This window comes from Lissotriton vulgaris, unplaced genomic scaffold (assembly GCF_964263255.1).
Source record: "Lissotriton vulgaris unplaced genomic scaffold, aLisVul1.2 SCAFFOLD_1359, whole genome shotgun sequence".
Classification (NCBI taxonomy): Eukaryota; Metazoa; Chordata; class Amphibia; order Caudata; family Salamandridae; genus Lissotriton; species Lissotriton vulgaris.
In genome coordinates this window covers 42,313-54,626 of record NW_028240857.1, presented here as the reverse complement: position 1 = coordinate 54,626, position 12,314 = coordinate 42,313, and the positions used below count along the sequence as shown (strand labels likewise).

The following is a 12,314-nucleotide window of genomic DNA, read 5'->3' as shown; positions in this document are numbered from 1 at the left end:
CTTTTTGATACGGAGTACTCCAGCGCTGCAGAGTTTCTGAGTTGCTGTTGTATTCGTCCTTTTCGGCTGGTCCTGTTTTTTAACTGAATTTATTTTAGACAGAGTAAGATCCGATTTCAGTGGGGGTATTGGCTTCCCTTATGATTTTCACCCCAACATTTAGTTAATTTGGAGCATCTTGCTCTTGTTGATTTATTTGGCCCAAATTAGATGGTTCCCCTATCCCGTTAGCTTTTCTGATTTTTACTTGCACTTCTATTGGCATTGGCTGCCTAGTTTGTAGTAAGTGCCGAGTATCTCCCATTGTTAGATTTGTGCATTTTGCATCCTCAAATTGTGAACGACCAGTAAGTGGAATAGTTAACATCTCTAGGTCTGTTATTTGACCCCAATGGTTGACTTGGTCCTCAGTTGAATTTGACATTCGTTCGACTTCAGCTTCAGATTCAGGGTGGTCTGGTTCACTTACTCCTTGCTTAGGGGATATAATATTTGTTTTACTCAGTGCTTTAATTGGAATTTGAAGATCACATGAGTTAGTTAGCAATGTTAGCATAGCACCAGTTGGGTCTTTCATGAAATCAAACTTTGACGGCGACTTTCCCAGTATCCCAAATGTATGGACCTTAGATGATTTAAAGGACTATATGTCACCTGCCTGTTTTATTTTAAACGTATCTAGTATTAGTGTTCGTTGTATTTTTCTTTTCCTTTTGATAGGAGGGAAAGGTGGGCGCTCCTTTCCTGACCTCATAATACACCCTCTAAGGTGAAGAAGTCTTGCTTCTTTCAGAGAATCAAAGGGGCCGATGACAAGACCAAAGGGTGCTTTGATAGAACAAAAACACCACCAAATACCTCCAAGGGAAAATACCACCAAAGCACACCTCGGTACAGAATCCGCCGGTGCTGCTGGTTAATTAATTAATTAATTAATTAATTAATTAACCGATTCATTAATATCCGGGCACCAGGTAGGGCTGTAGTCTAGGCATCCAGAGTAATTCAGGGGTCGAGGGGTGCTTCAAGAGGGTCAAAGTCTATTGTCACTTTCCCCTTTTCATAATTTCTCAGATTTTGTACTACGGACTTATTACAGACTCCAATGACTCAGCGACTTACGGACCGATCAACCTTAGCTACTCGCCACATGCCACACACCTCTTGCAACTTGTCACTCACCACTCACTGTTCATTGCTTGTTCGTTGCTATTCATTGCTGACAAGAGTACAAGGGAGAATGCTGGCATTCGTTCAGGAGCAAGAGCGGGATCCAGAGCCAGTCCCACTACAGATGGCAGATGTAGGCACTTCACTCCACTCCACTCTTCTGCTCAGCTCTGCTCAATGCTTAGTAAATACGTAAAATCAGATGGCAGGCCAAGGCTAGTCTGTGCTCCTCTGTGCTCCTCTGTTCTCCTCTGTGCCTCTGTGCCCTGCTGCAGCCGCCGCACCAGCAGCACCGCAGGCCAAGGCTCCTTTGGCCCCTGCAGCGGCCGCCGCATGAGCAGCACTAGCAGCGCCTTAGCACCGCGACGCTGGCAGTGGCCGGTCCTGCCCTCTCAGCAGATCTGTAGAACTTAAAGCGCCCGTATAACAGGACGCGGGTGAAGCGGGAGAAACTTTCGGGAGCGGGAACTGGTGACAAAAAAAACCCGGGCAGTCGTCCCAGGCTCCGCTCCGCTTGCTCGTCAACTCCTGCTCGGCTCGACCCCTCAGCTCAACTCGGTACGCTCTCCACTCAATGCCGGATCACAGGCCGTCAACGACTTTGAACACCAACACAGGGAAGAATTGTGTGTTTCCCCCAGTTAGTGACTGAAGTTTTTCTCCAATCTATAAACACAACAGCATAAGTCTTGGCTGCTTCTGCTGCACCCAGAGTCTTATGCGTCTTTACAATCTAATTTTTCTGTCTGGAAAAAAATTGTGCAGAAAAGCACCTGTTGTCCGTGGATGAGTAATTCCCGTCCCAGAAATCTACATTACAAATTAATTAATAGTATTCTTTCTTAAATATCTGTTTGGTGCCAGTCCATATGACTTTAATATCTGCCTTTGGGATTCTATGTTACAACTCCATAGGGTACATTTATCCTTTGTGAGCTTAAGAAAATGTTGAAAATTCTACACTCCTACATCCAAGTACTCTCATGCTACCATTCTACACTCTGCTGTGTCTGAAAAACAGCTCAACATTTTCAAAATTCTGTATTGATGTGGCTTGTAAATTATATTTTTGGAAATGTACATGTATTAACTATTTAATTTTAATACTATAGGTAATTGAAATTACGGACGAAGAAAGCAAGATTTAGCACTAAGCAACTGAATGTCAGTGCCATAAGAAGGATTATTTTGAAAAACTGAAGGAAATCCAGCATTCTCTGTTTAAACAATTTCCAAAAATCTAGGTGTGGCGAGAAAAGTATAATACCTGTAAGTGAAGTCTCTCATTTTGCATTTCATTAACCCAGAGCAAAGCCGTATCTGTGCACACAGCATCAGAAATAATGTAGAAAGACCACTTCAGCATCCTCATCTGAAATATTATCAGAAAGACAAATTGCCTCAGCATGACAGAATAACGTTCATCTAAAGCATCATGTAATTCCAGAGAGGAAGCACACACTGCATAAAAGAAAGTTATAACAAAAGGTATCTTCTGCATACCATCAAAGAAAAGACGCTGAAAGAAGACTCTGAAGCTGACACGTTAACAACCGAAAGATTGGAAAATCGCCTTTGTTGTTACGCAGGTTTGAGACTATCTGCCTCTGGATAGAACACCAAAACCCGCTCTGCTCACTCTTGGGAAAACCTGAAAAATTCACCACTTTATTGTGTTCATGACCATCTCAGATTGTTTCCTTTTTATTGTGTACTGTTCTGTAATTCTATGTAAATCGCCTCAACATTATCTGTTGTGCAGGAGTGATATGTAAAACTGTTAAATATAAAAATGGATTACATGAGCACCGTTGCGCTATAGCTAATGTAAATAAATCCTCGTCTTCAGAACTACAAACCTTAAACTTACCCCAAACATAGAAAGGGTAAAAGGAACTGATGTTCTGCGTCTAATGATCCACAATAGTACTGCGCACGTTCTAACGGCCTCAGTTACTGCCATTACACCAGTGCAAAAAGGTACTTATCAGTTTAATCATTAAATATCAGACTAACACCTTATTACTGCATTGCTAAGAACCTATACAAATAGATTTGAGAAAAACTTCAGTCACAAATTAAGTTGCTGCCGGAGAGGCTATTACCTAAAGACTATTATCTGTTAGAAAAATTTCAACAGGTGTTACAGGGCTGCTTCCCGAAATTTTTTGCTCAATTCAAGTGTTGAGAAGATTACACACAATTTCTTTTAGAGATAAGTCCTGAACATTATCTAAACAAGCCCGACTCTAAAATCGAGGCAAAATAATCGAAGTTAGGGAAAAAAGTTACCTGTGCCCAAAAAGATTCAGCCATAAATCTTATCTCACAGAATTTGACAGAATGCACACAGGGGGAACCCACTCTCAGTGCAAAGTATGCCAAAAAAGTTTCAGGCGTAAATCTTATCTCACTGAGCATATGAGAATCCACACTGGGGTAAAACACTCTCCGTGCAAAGTATGCCAAAAAAGTTTCAGGCGTAAATCTTATCTCACTGAGCATATGAGAATCCACACTGGGGAAAAACCTTTTCAGTGCTCTGAATGTCAGAAAAGGTTTAGAATCAAACTGAGTCTATATCGACATGAATTAACCCACTCTGTGGAAAAACCTTATCAGTGCTCTGAATGCCCAAAACATTTCAAACTTAAATCACTTCTAACTGCACATGTGAGATTCCACACTGGGGAAAAACCTTATCAGTGCTCTGAATGCCAGAAATGTTTCAATGAAAAAAGACATCTCACGCTGCATATAAGAACCCACACTGGGGAAAAACCTTTTCAGTGCTCTGAATGCCAGAGATGTTTCAGTGACAAAACGAGACTCACTAAACATACAAGGACCCACACTTGGGTAAAACGTTATCGGTGCACTGAGTGCGACAAATGTTTCAGTGAAAAAAGCAGTCTCACTCAGCATATAAGAACCCACACTGGTGAAAAACCTTATCAGTGCTCTGAATGCCACAAATGTTTCAGTCAAAAAATCAATCTTACTGAGCATATAAGAATCCACACTGGGGAAAAACCTTATCAGTGCTCTGAATGCCAGATATGTTTCAGTCAAAAAAGCCATCTCACTGAGCATATAAGAATCCACACTGGGGAAAAACCATATCAGTGCTCTGAATGCCAGATATGTTTCAGTAAAAAAAGCCATCTCACTGAGCATATAAGAATCCACACTGGGGAAAAACCTTATCAGTGCTCTGAATGCCACATATGTTTCAGTGAAAAAAGCAGTCTCACTCAGCATATAAGAACCCACACTGGGGAAAAACCTTATCAGTGCTCTGAATGCCAGATATGTTTCATTCAAAAAAGCAGTCTCACTCAACATATAAGAATCCACACTGGGGAAAAACCTTATCAGTGCTCTGAATGCCAGATATGTTTCAGTGTAAAAAGCCGTCTCACTCAGCATATAAGAACCCATACTGGGGAAAAACCTTATCAGTGCTCCGAATGCCAAAAATGTTTCAGACAAAAATCTCATCTCATTGAACATGTGAGAATCCACACTGGTGAATAAAATTATCAGTGCTCTAAATGTCAGAAAAGAGGTAGAGATGGTTACAAGCGCCATAAGAAAACACACCATCAAAATAATCAGTTCTCCGAATGCCAGAAAAGCATACATTTTAAACTCAATCTCACTCTACATGAGCAGACGCACACAGGGGGAAAACATTACCAATTTCTGTGAATGACAGAAATTCCTATTTGATAGGCACAGCCTCACTAACCATAAGCGACTCCATACTGATGAAAAACCTTATGAGTGCTCTGAATGCCAGAAAAGCTGCAGGAAAAAACGCTATTTCACCATGAGAAACTCCACACTAGAGAAAATCCTTATGCCATAAAAGGTTGAATCTGAAAGACAGTGTTATGCTTCATGAGCGATCTCACTCTGGGAAAAAACCTTATGAGTGCTTGAAATGCAAGCAATGTTTTGGGTACAAATTACTTCTCACTTGACATGAGCGAACTCACACGGGGGAAAAAGCCTTATGTGTGTTCTGAATGTCAGATAAGGTTTAGTCTTGAATACAATGTCATTTCACATGAGAGAATTCACACTGGACTAAAGCCATATACAGGAGGGGAAAACCAGAAACGTTATACTGAGAAAGGAGATATCACTAAACATGAGAAATGCATCCACACCAGGTGAAAAGTAAGGCGTATCTTGAGTTGCAGAAAAGCTTCTAACAACCTGACTTTACATGAGAGGGCACATGTTGTAGTTGCGATAGAATTCACCAAGAAACTCTTGCAGGATAACTTAGGCTGCCCGCATGCAACCTCCAAAGAAATTTCAGGCCTGGAAATATTTTTAATTGAAACAGAATCCACAATTTGAGTATCTGAAAGTTACAAAACTCTCAAGGTCTTTACTTTACACAGAGAAGTGTTAGTGCTTGCAAAAATCAACTAATTGCCCAAAAAATCACAATTATAATGTCTTAAATTTTACTCCACCCAAAAGGTTTCTACTCACCCTTGTTTCTTAACATATGACTGATATCTATTTTTTCATGATAAGATTAAGCCTATGCGGAGTTCCTCAGTGAGGAACTCCGCAAAGTGACGAACAAACTCTGGCGGTCTACGCGGAGTTCCGCAAGCAGCGGAGTGCGTAAGGGTCATGCAGTTTGTGGTGATTTCATCCCATGTCGGAGGATCATTTGGCCCTTCTCTTCCAGGAAGTTATGGATCTCTTTGTCAAACGCGTCCCTGTGCCAGAAGTAGGTCGGGGTTGCTACTCCCACTACTTCTTGGTACCCAAGAAGGACAAAGGCCTGCATCCTAGCTTAATCCTCAGGGACATGAACCACTTTCTCTGAAAGGAGAAGTTCAAGTTGTTAACCTTGGCTCAGGTCTTGTCTGCCTTCGACCCTGGAGATTTGATGGTAGCGTTAGACTTGTAGGACACTTACTTTCACATCTGCGTCTTGCCTGCCCACCGGCATTACCTACGGTTCATGGTAGGCCACACGCATTTTCAGTTTACCACGCTCCCCTTTGACCTTACCAGCCCCCCTCCCCCGGGTGTTCACGAAAGTGATGCCGGTGGTCGCAGCTCATCTGCGCAGATCAGGGGTTCCAGTCTTCCCCTATCTCGACGACTGGCTGTTGAAGGCTCCCACCTCCAGACTACGACGGACTTCCTGCATTTGCTGGAGTTCTCAGTTAACGTGCTGAAGTCGCACCTGATTCCATCCGATAAGCTCCTTTTCATCGGAGCGGTTCTGGACACAGCACAGTTTTGGGTCTATCCTCCCTAGCAGCAAGTCCAGTATATTCGGGCTATGATACCGATGTTTCAGCCTCCATCCCGGTGTTCGGTGAGAATGACCCTGAGCCTGCTGGGCCTCATAGCCTCCTACATCCTGCTGGTGCATCATGCCAGATGGCATATACGTGCTCTGCAGTTGGACCTGAAGTTCCAGTGGGCGCAGCACCAGTGGAATCTTTCCGATGACGTTCAGATTTCGGAGAGGACTGCAAGTCAGTTGCAGTGGTGGTTCACGAACCAGGATTGGGGCAACAGCAGATCCCTCTATCTTCCCCAACCTGAGTTCACAGTAGTGATGGATGCGTCACTCCTGGGTTGGGGCAGCCATATGGGAATGGTGGAGATCAAAGACCTCTGGTCTCTGGCGGAGTCCAGGCACCACATCAACCCTCTGGATCTCCGGGCGATTCGTCTTGCACTGAAGGCATTCCTTCTTTCTGTCAAAGGAAGAGTGGTGCAGTTGTTCACGGACAACACCACCGCCATGTGGTACTGCAACAAACAGGGCAGGGGGGGGTCGTGGACCGTATGTCAAGAGGTTCTTCGCCTTTGGACATGGCTGGAACATCAGGGCATATCTCTGGTGGTTCAACACTTAACAGGTTCACTGAACGCAAGGACGGACAAACTCAGCCGCCAGTGCATGATGGATCACAAATGGCATCTTCACTCAAAGGTCGTGCTAGGTCTCTTTCAGTAGTCTGGTGAGCCTTGGTTAGATCTATTCGCCACCGAAGAGAACGCTCAAGGTCAGCAGTTCTGCGTGTTAGAGTTTCCAATGCGGCTCTCGCTCGGCGACCCTTTTCGTTGTGAGTGGAGTTGCCGCCTCCTGTACCACTTCTGCCAAGATTGCGGAAGAAGATCAAACGCGATCAGTCCCAAGTCTGGTACCCCGAACTCTTGAGCATGGCCATCGATCCTATTGTTAACAGATTTCTGAAGTGCATTACTCATCTCTTTCCTCCTTCTCCTTTCGTAATGCCCTAGTGGGAGTTGACCTCACTTATCTTATGTGTGCTCCCTTTGAGCGCCTACATAATTGTCCTCTTCGCCCCCTTAGAAGACTGCTTTTTTGCTTGCCATCACCTCTGCTTGCAGGATGAGTGAGCTTCAGGCTTATCTTCCAGACCTCCCTTTCTTGCTGTCCATCTGAACAAAGTAGTCCTCCGTGTAAGCCCTCTTTTCTGCCCAAAGTGATTGCCTCTTTCCACATAGGTCTGACCATCAGATTACCTACCTTCTTCCCACCTCTGCTGTGTTTTTCTCTGCCAGGCGCACAACATATAGACTGTTCACACACTTTCTGTAGTATGCTTTGTTCTGGGCAGATAAACTCTAATCCCCACTCTACTTCTATCCTCGTGTTAGTGCAGCCCGATGTAAACAGTAATTGTAATGTATTTAGATTTACATAACACTTACTACCCCATACGAACTTTGAAGCGCTTTTTCAGCGAGTAGCACACTACTCTAGGATCCAAAAATGATTAGTGGTGAATTAGTATAGGGAAATATAAAATGTATATGAGAGCTGGACATGTTGGTCTGTTAGTTGTGTTAAAAAAGACTGTGGGGGGATAGAAGAGGTAAGGTTTTGCATTTATATAGCGCTTGCTACCCATGATGAAGTGTTGAAGTGCTTTTCGGCGAGTAGCATTCTACTCCAGATCCCCAAAAGATTAATAGACAGATCAATTATGGTGGGGAGGTTGTTTTATTGTATACACACAACTGTACACAAATTAATACAATTCCGTTGTAAAGTTGTATCCAAGAGGCAAGTATAGTTTCCGATAATAATGTATACAATACTAATAAGTTTTAAGTTGGCTTGCCATCAAGGCTGATGCCCTGTAATGTTGATGCAAAGTCATCTGTGCTGGAGTATCTTAGACTCTTGTTGAATTGTACCATCCATCTTGTAGGTACTGCTATTTGTATCAGGTCCACGTTGTAGATAGACACAAATGCCTAAATTGTGCACTATTTATATTAAGCATAAAGTATGTGAGCAGAGGCCAGTAACCACTGTACAAGCTGTATTAGGTGCTTAGAAGTACAGTGACATAGGGGCAATAAACACTCACTAAATCTTTTTTATTATTAACAGTCCTCATAAGAACATACAATTCAATACGATATACAAATAGCCCATTGGGGAACAGTTCAGGCATCATCTGGGGATTACACATCCGAGAAACACAAGTGTCTTTCATGAATACAAATTGACTACTCCTCCAAGGACTGCACTGTATTATTGACACAGGAGAAAAGGCAAACAAGCAGTCAGGAGGCGCACTGATTGTATACCCCCCACCTGACAGGATGGTGACAGACCCCAACCACCTGCAGGGGAAACGTGCCACCTCACTTAAAAGCTGCCAGACGCTTTACTATGTAAGCAGACTGGTGGTTTACAACTGCGCCTACGTTGGGGCACCACATGTTTTTTCCAGCATAATCTGGTGTGCTCCCCCCTGTGTGGGATGATAGCACCCACTGAAAACTGCCCCGTTGTGTAGTCTGGGACAGTGCACCTTCCATGTAATTCTGAACTGGGCCTTTAAATACGGTACTATTTTGTGTGCCTATTTAATTCAGGTATACAAAGAATGTGGTACTACTTGTATACTAGGGTAGGACAAGGAAGATTCAATTTCTATGGTGGCAGAAATGTTTTTGTCAAAGTGCTTTATGCCCTAAATACTCTCCCGTACCCTGAACATAATGAGATTACTTAGAATACACCTCTGCGTGCCTAATGCTGCTATTTGTATTTCAAGACCAGTGATTAATGTGGCTTTATCAAGTTCAAAGCCATTAGGCGTTTCCGACCTGTCCGATACTTGCATATGGAAAAGATGGGTCATTTGAACCTAAAGATAGATAAACATATTCATAGGTCACAATGTATGTCTGCATCTAATATAAAACTGTAAATTAGGAGTGGTGATAAGTGAGAAGTTAAAGGCAGCCGCTAATCGAGCTGCATTTGTATATAGGCCTTCCTATATTATGATATCTATTCCTGCTTAAGTCTTTAATTGTAATGAATACTTTAATACCCAGGCATGAAGTCATCGTCGAGCTGTTTAGATAATCCACCTGTCTCGCCACTTCTTCCCCACTGCACCCTTAACCAGTGGCCTAGCCAGTGTGCCCTGGGCCCCAAGGCAAGAAAGGAAATGTGACCTCTGCCGTTTATTTGGACTGTGGAAAACAGCAATAATCATTGCTCTGTAGGCCCCTCAGGCCTCTGTTTGAACTGTGACAAACAGCAGTTATCAGGGTTCAGTGGGCCTTTAAGGCACCTGGGACCTGGTGCCACTGCACCTGCTGCACCAATGGGAAGCTAAGCCCCTGCCCTTAACAGCTTCTATTCTAGCCCCACTGGAGAACCGAAACAGCCAAGTACTGATCTGGCCACATATGCAGGCATGCAGCCGCCTCTTCCTCTGAAGGGATTTAAGTCGCATGAAAGCAGCATGCGGGAAACAACCATTTTCTGAGGTAAAGTCAACCAACACCTCTTCTGTTCCAACCTGAATCCATTTAAAACCAGGGACGAAAAAACGGTTCATCGTCATCCCTTGCTTACCAGAAGGGTAAAACAGATTCATCTAACATTACAGTGTAACAAATTGTGATTCTGTTTACAAATTAAAACTAGCATGCATATAGCATGCATATAGAAAGGGCAGCCTTTGGCCAAAATAGCCATTTTCCCTACCCATACTTTTAACACATCTTATACAAAAAATGCTAATTACATTGTCATCCGGAAATAGTCGTTAGCGCCTACTAATAACCAAATGCCACTAAGAATTGTCTTTCACTTCAAGCTTTCAAAGGTATATTAATATAAAAGCAGTATTGAATTTTTTGACGTTGTGTACTCTTACCAAAATTTAAAGCATCAACTTTATATGACACACCATAGAAAAAAGGAGTTGTTTATATATACTAAACCTCCAGAAACGTTTGATTAACCAGTTATAAAGTCACGTCTAGCTTAGTTAGTTTATAGTCTTTTTTTTTAATAGTAATTATTTCACATTGTTACTGAATATGCATGGCTAAACACTTATAAGGTCCCAATGGCAAGACCTTTTGACTATGACAATGCTTGTTATTGATTGAGTACATTGAGCGGCAGAACTTTTGATTAAGTCCTGAAGAATGCCACAAACACCTATTTGGAGGGTTAATAGGCTGAAACATGTTGACCTCTTATTGACTCTAACAGTGCATATATATTTCTCCCACAGTGTCCTATTTTTAATCCTGGCCCAGGGGTGTACAAATAATGGAAACCACATACCCTTTAGCAAGTTTTAACTTTCACACTGCTGCCCCCACTACCCTGAGCTCATTATTGTGGTATTTAGTATACCTTTCTCTATAACAAAATATGCCTGAACTCCTCCCTCTCAGTGAGTGGGTTGTTTCATGGTGCAAGGAGATTCCCAATAAGGAAGCATGCCAACTATGGTGGGTGAGGGAAATCGTCCTTTTAAAGGGATATTTCATCTTAGCTAGGTCTTCATTTGCAACTGTAATCCTCAGAGACCCAAGGTTTCTTGATTGTGGTAGAAATGCATTTTTACCCCTTCATTGTACGTTCAAGCACAGACCATTGCATGAAATGTGATCTATGTAGGGAACATACTCTGTGCACTGACAAAATGTGTTAAAATACCAGAAAGTTGATCATCGCAAATATAACTAGAATGTTAATTCTAGCATATTTTTGATACCACAAGGTATAAGAAATTTGGGGATCTTTATCTGATATCTTTATCGGTAAGTTATCTGAAATTATGGAACATAAACTTTTCCAAGTATTATTTCGAAAGATTAAGGAATTGGTCTTTTCTAAACAAACCCCAGTGCGTATGAGTACAATAATCACCTCTCTCAAATCAATATTGTGCTTGTTTTAGTGAGAAAGCTAAATGATCTTGGAGAAACCAGGAACTGGCGTCAGTATTTTTCTTAGGAAGCTTCAAGTTAGAGAGTGAAAACACTTTTTAGAATGCCCCAAAAATTGTGATAAAGATATTTCAATATGTTTGACAAAAAGAATAGGTACATTTCATGACAATATTGAAATTCTGAACTAACAGGAACAAATATTTACACGACATTACAAAAATATTAGAGACTAAATTTCAGCAATATAGGAAATACTGAGGTTCATGTACTAATAATCCATTTAGTAAACAGTGGTTGCTTGTAGAGTCAGCACACTACTTTGTCTGTGATAGCTTTTAAATAAAGGCATTTTTAATGCACCCCATTTTACTTTCTGATTCACAAATGTCCCCTTGGGTTACTACCTCCTGTTACTGTTTTTCAGTCCACATATGGTTTCAAATCTCAATACATACCTTAACAATGTATTAAATATTCAGAAGGGAAACTATTAACATTCCCCTTCCAAATTCTGAATTGTTAAATGGGCTTAGTACATTTCAAAAAGGGGTTTAGCATTTGCAAACTCTGTGAATTACTGAACCAGTAGATTTTTTTAACAATAAAACATGAGGCAATTTTTCTCAATTCCCTCCAAATTAAGTTTGCTAATATTGTTAGTTGAATGATAACTGGTGCATGTACCTATTTAGTGTTAGTGTTGCTAGTATCACACATAACTCTTACACAATACTTAAAGACAGAATTTCTGACATCCAGCGTTAATGTTTTGTTAAATATATTTGCAAATGTTGTCACTTAAACAGGAAAGCAGCTAAAGCAGTCTCTGGACATCAAATAGGATGTAATCATAATCTTTAGATACATTTTCTGAGTTTCGGGAACAACGTGTGTCTTCTGGG

At 41.7% G+C, this 12,314-nt stretch overlaps 1 protein-coding gene across 1 annotated transcript in view; it reads left to right on the top strand.

The window, feature by feature from the left end:
* The window catches only part of LOC147672507 (uncharacterized), a 40,888-nt gene extending 35,952 nt beyond the window's left edge, over positions 1 to 4,936 (top strand). The window contains exon 2 of the mRNA XM_086947979.1: positions 2,283 to 4,936. Within this exon, the coding sequence (XP_086804105.1) occupies positions 3,514 to 4,707 (1,194 nt within the window). The 5' untranslated portion in view covers positions 2,283 to 3,513 and the 3' untranslated portion in view covers positions 4,708 to 4,936. The remainder of the gene's footprint in view (positions 1 to 2,282) is intronic.
* Positions 4,937 to 12,314: the final 7,378 nt, after the last annotated feature.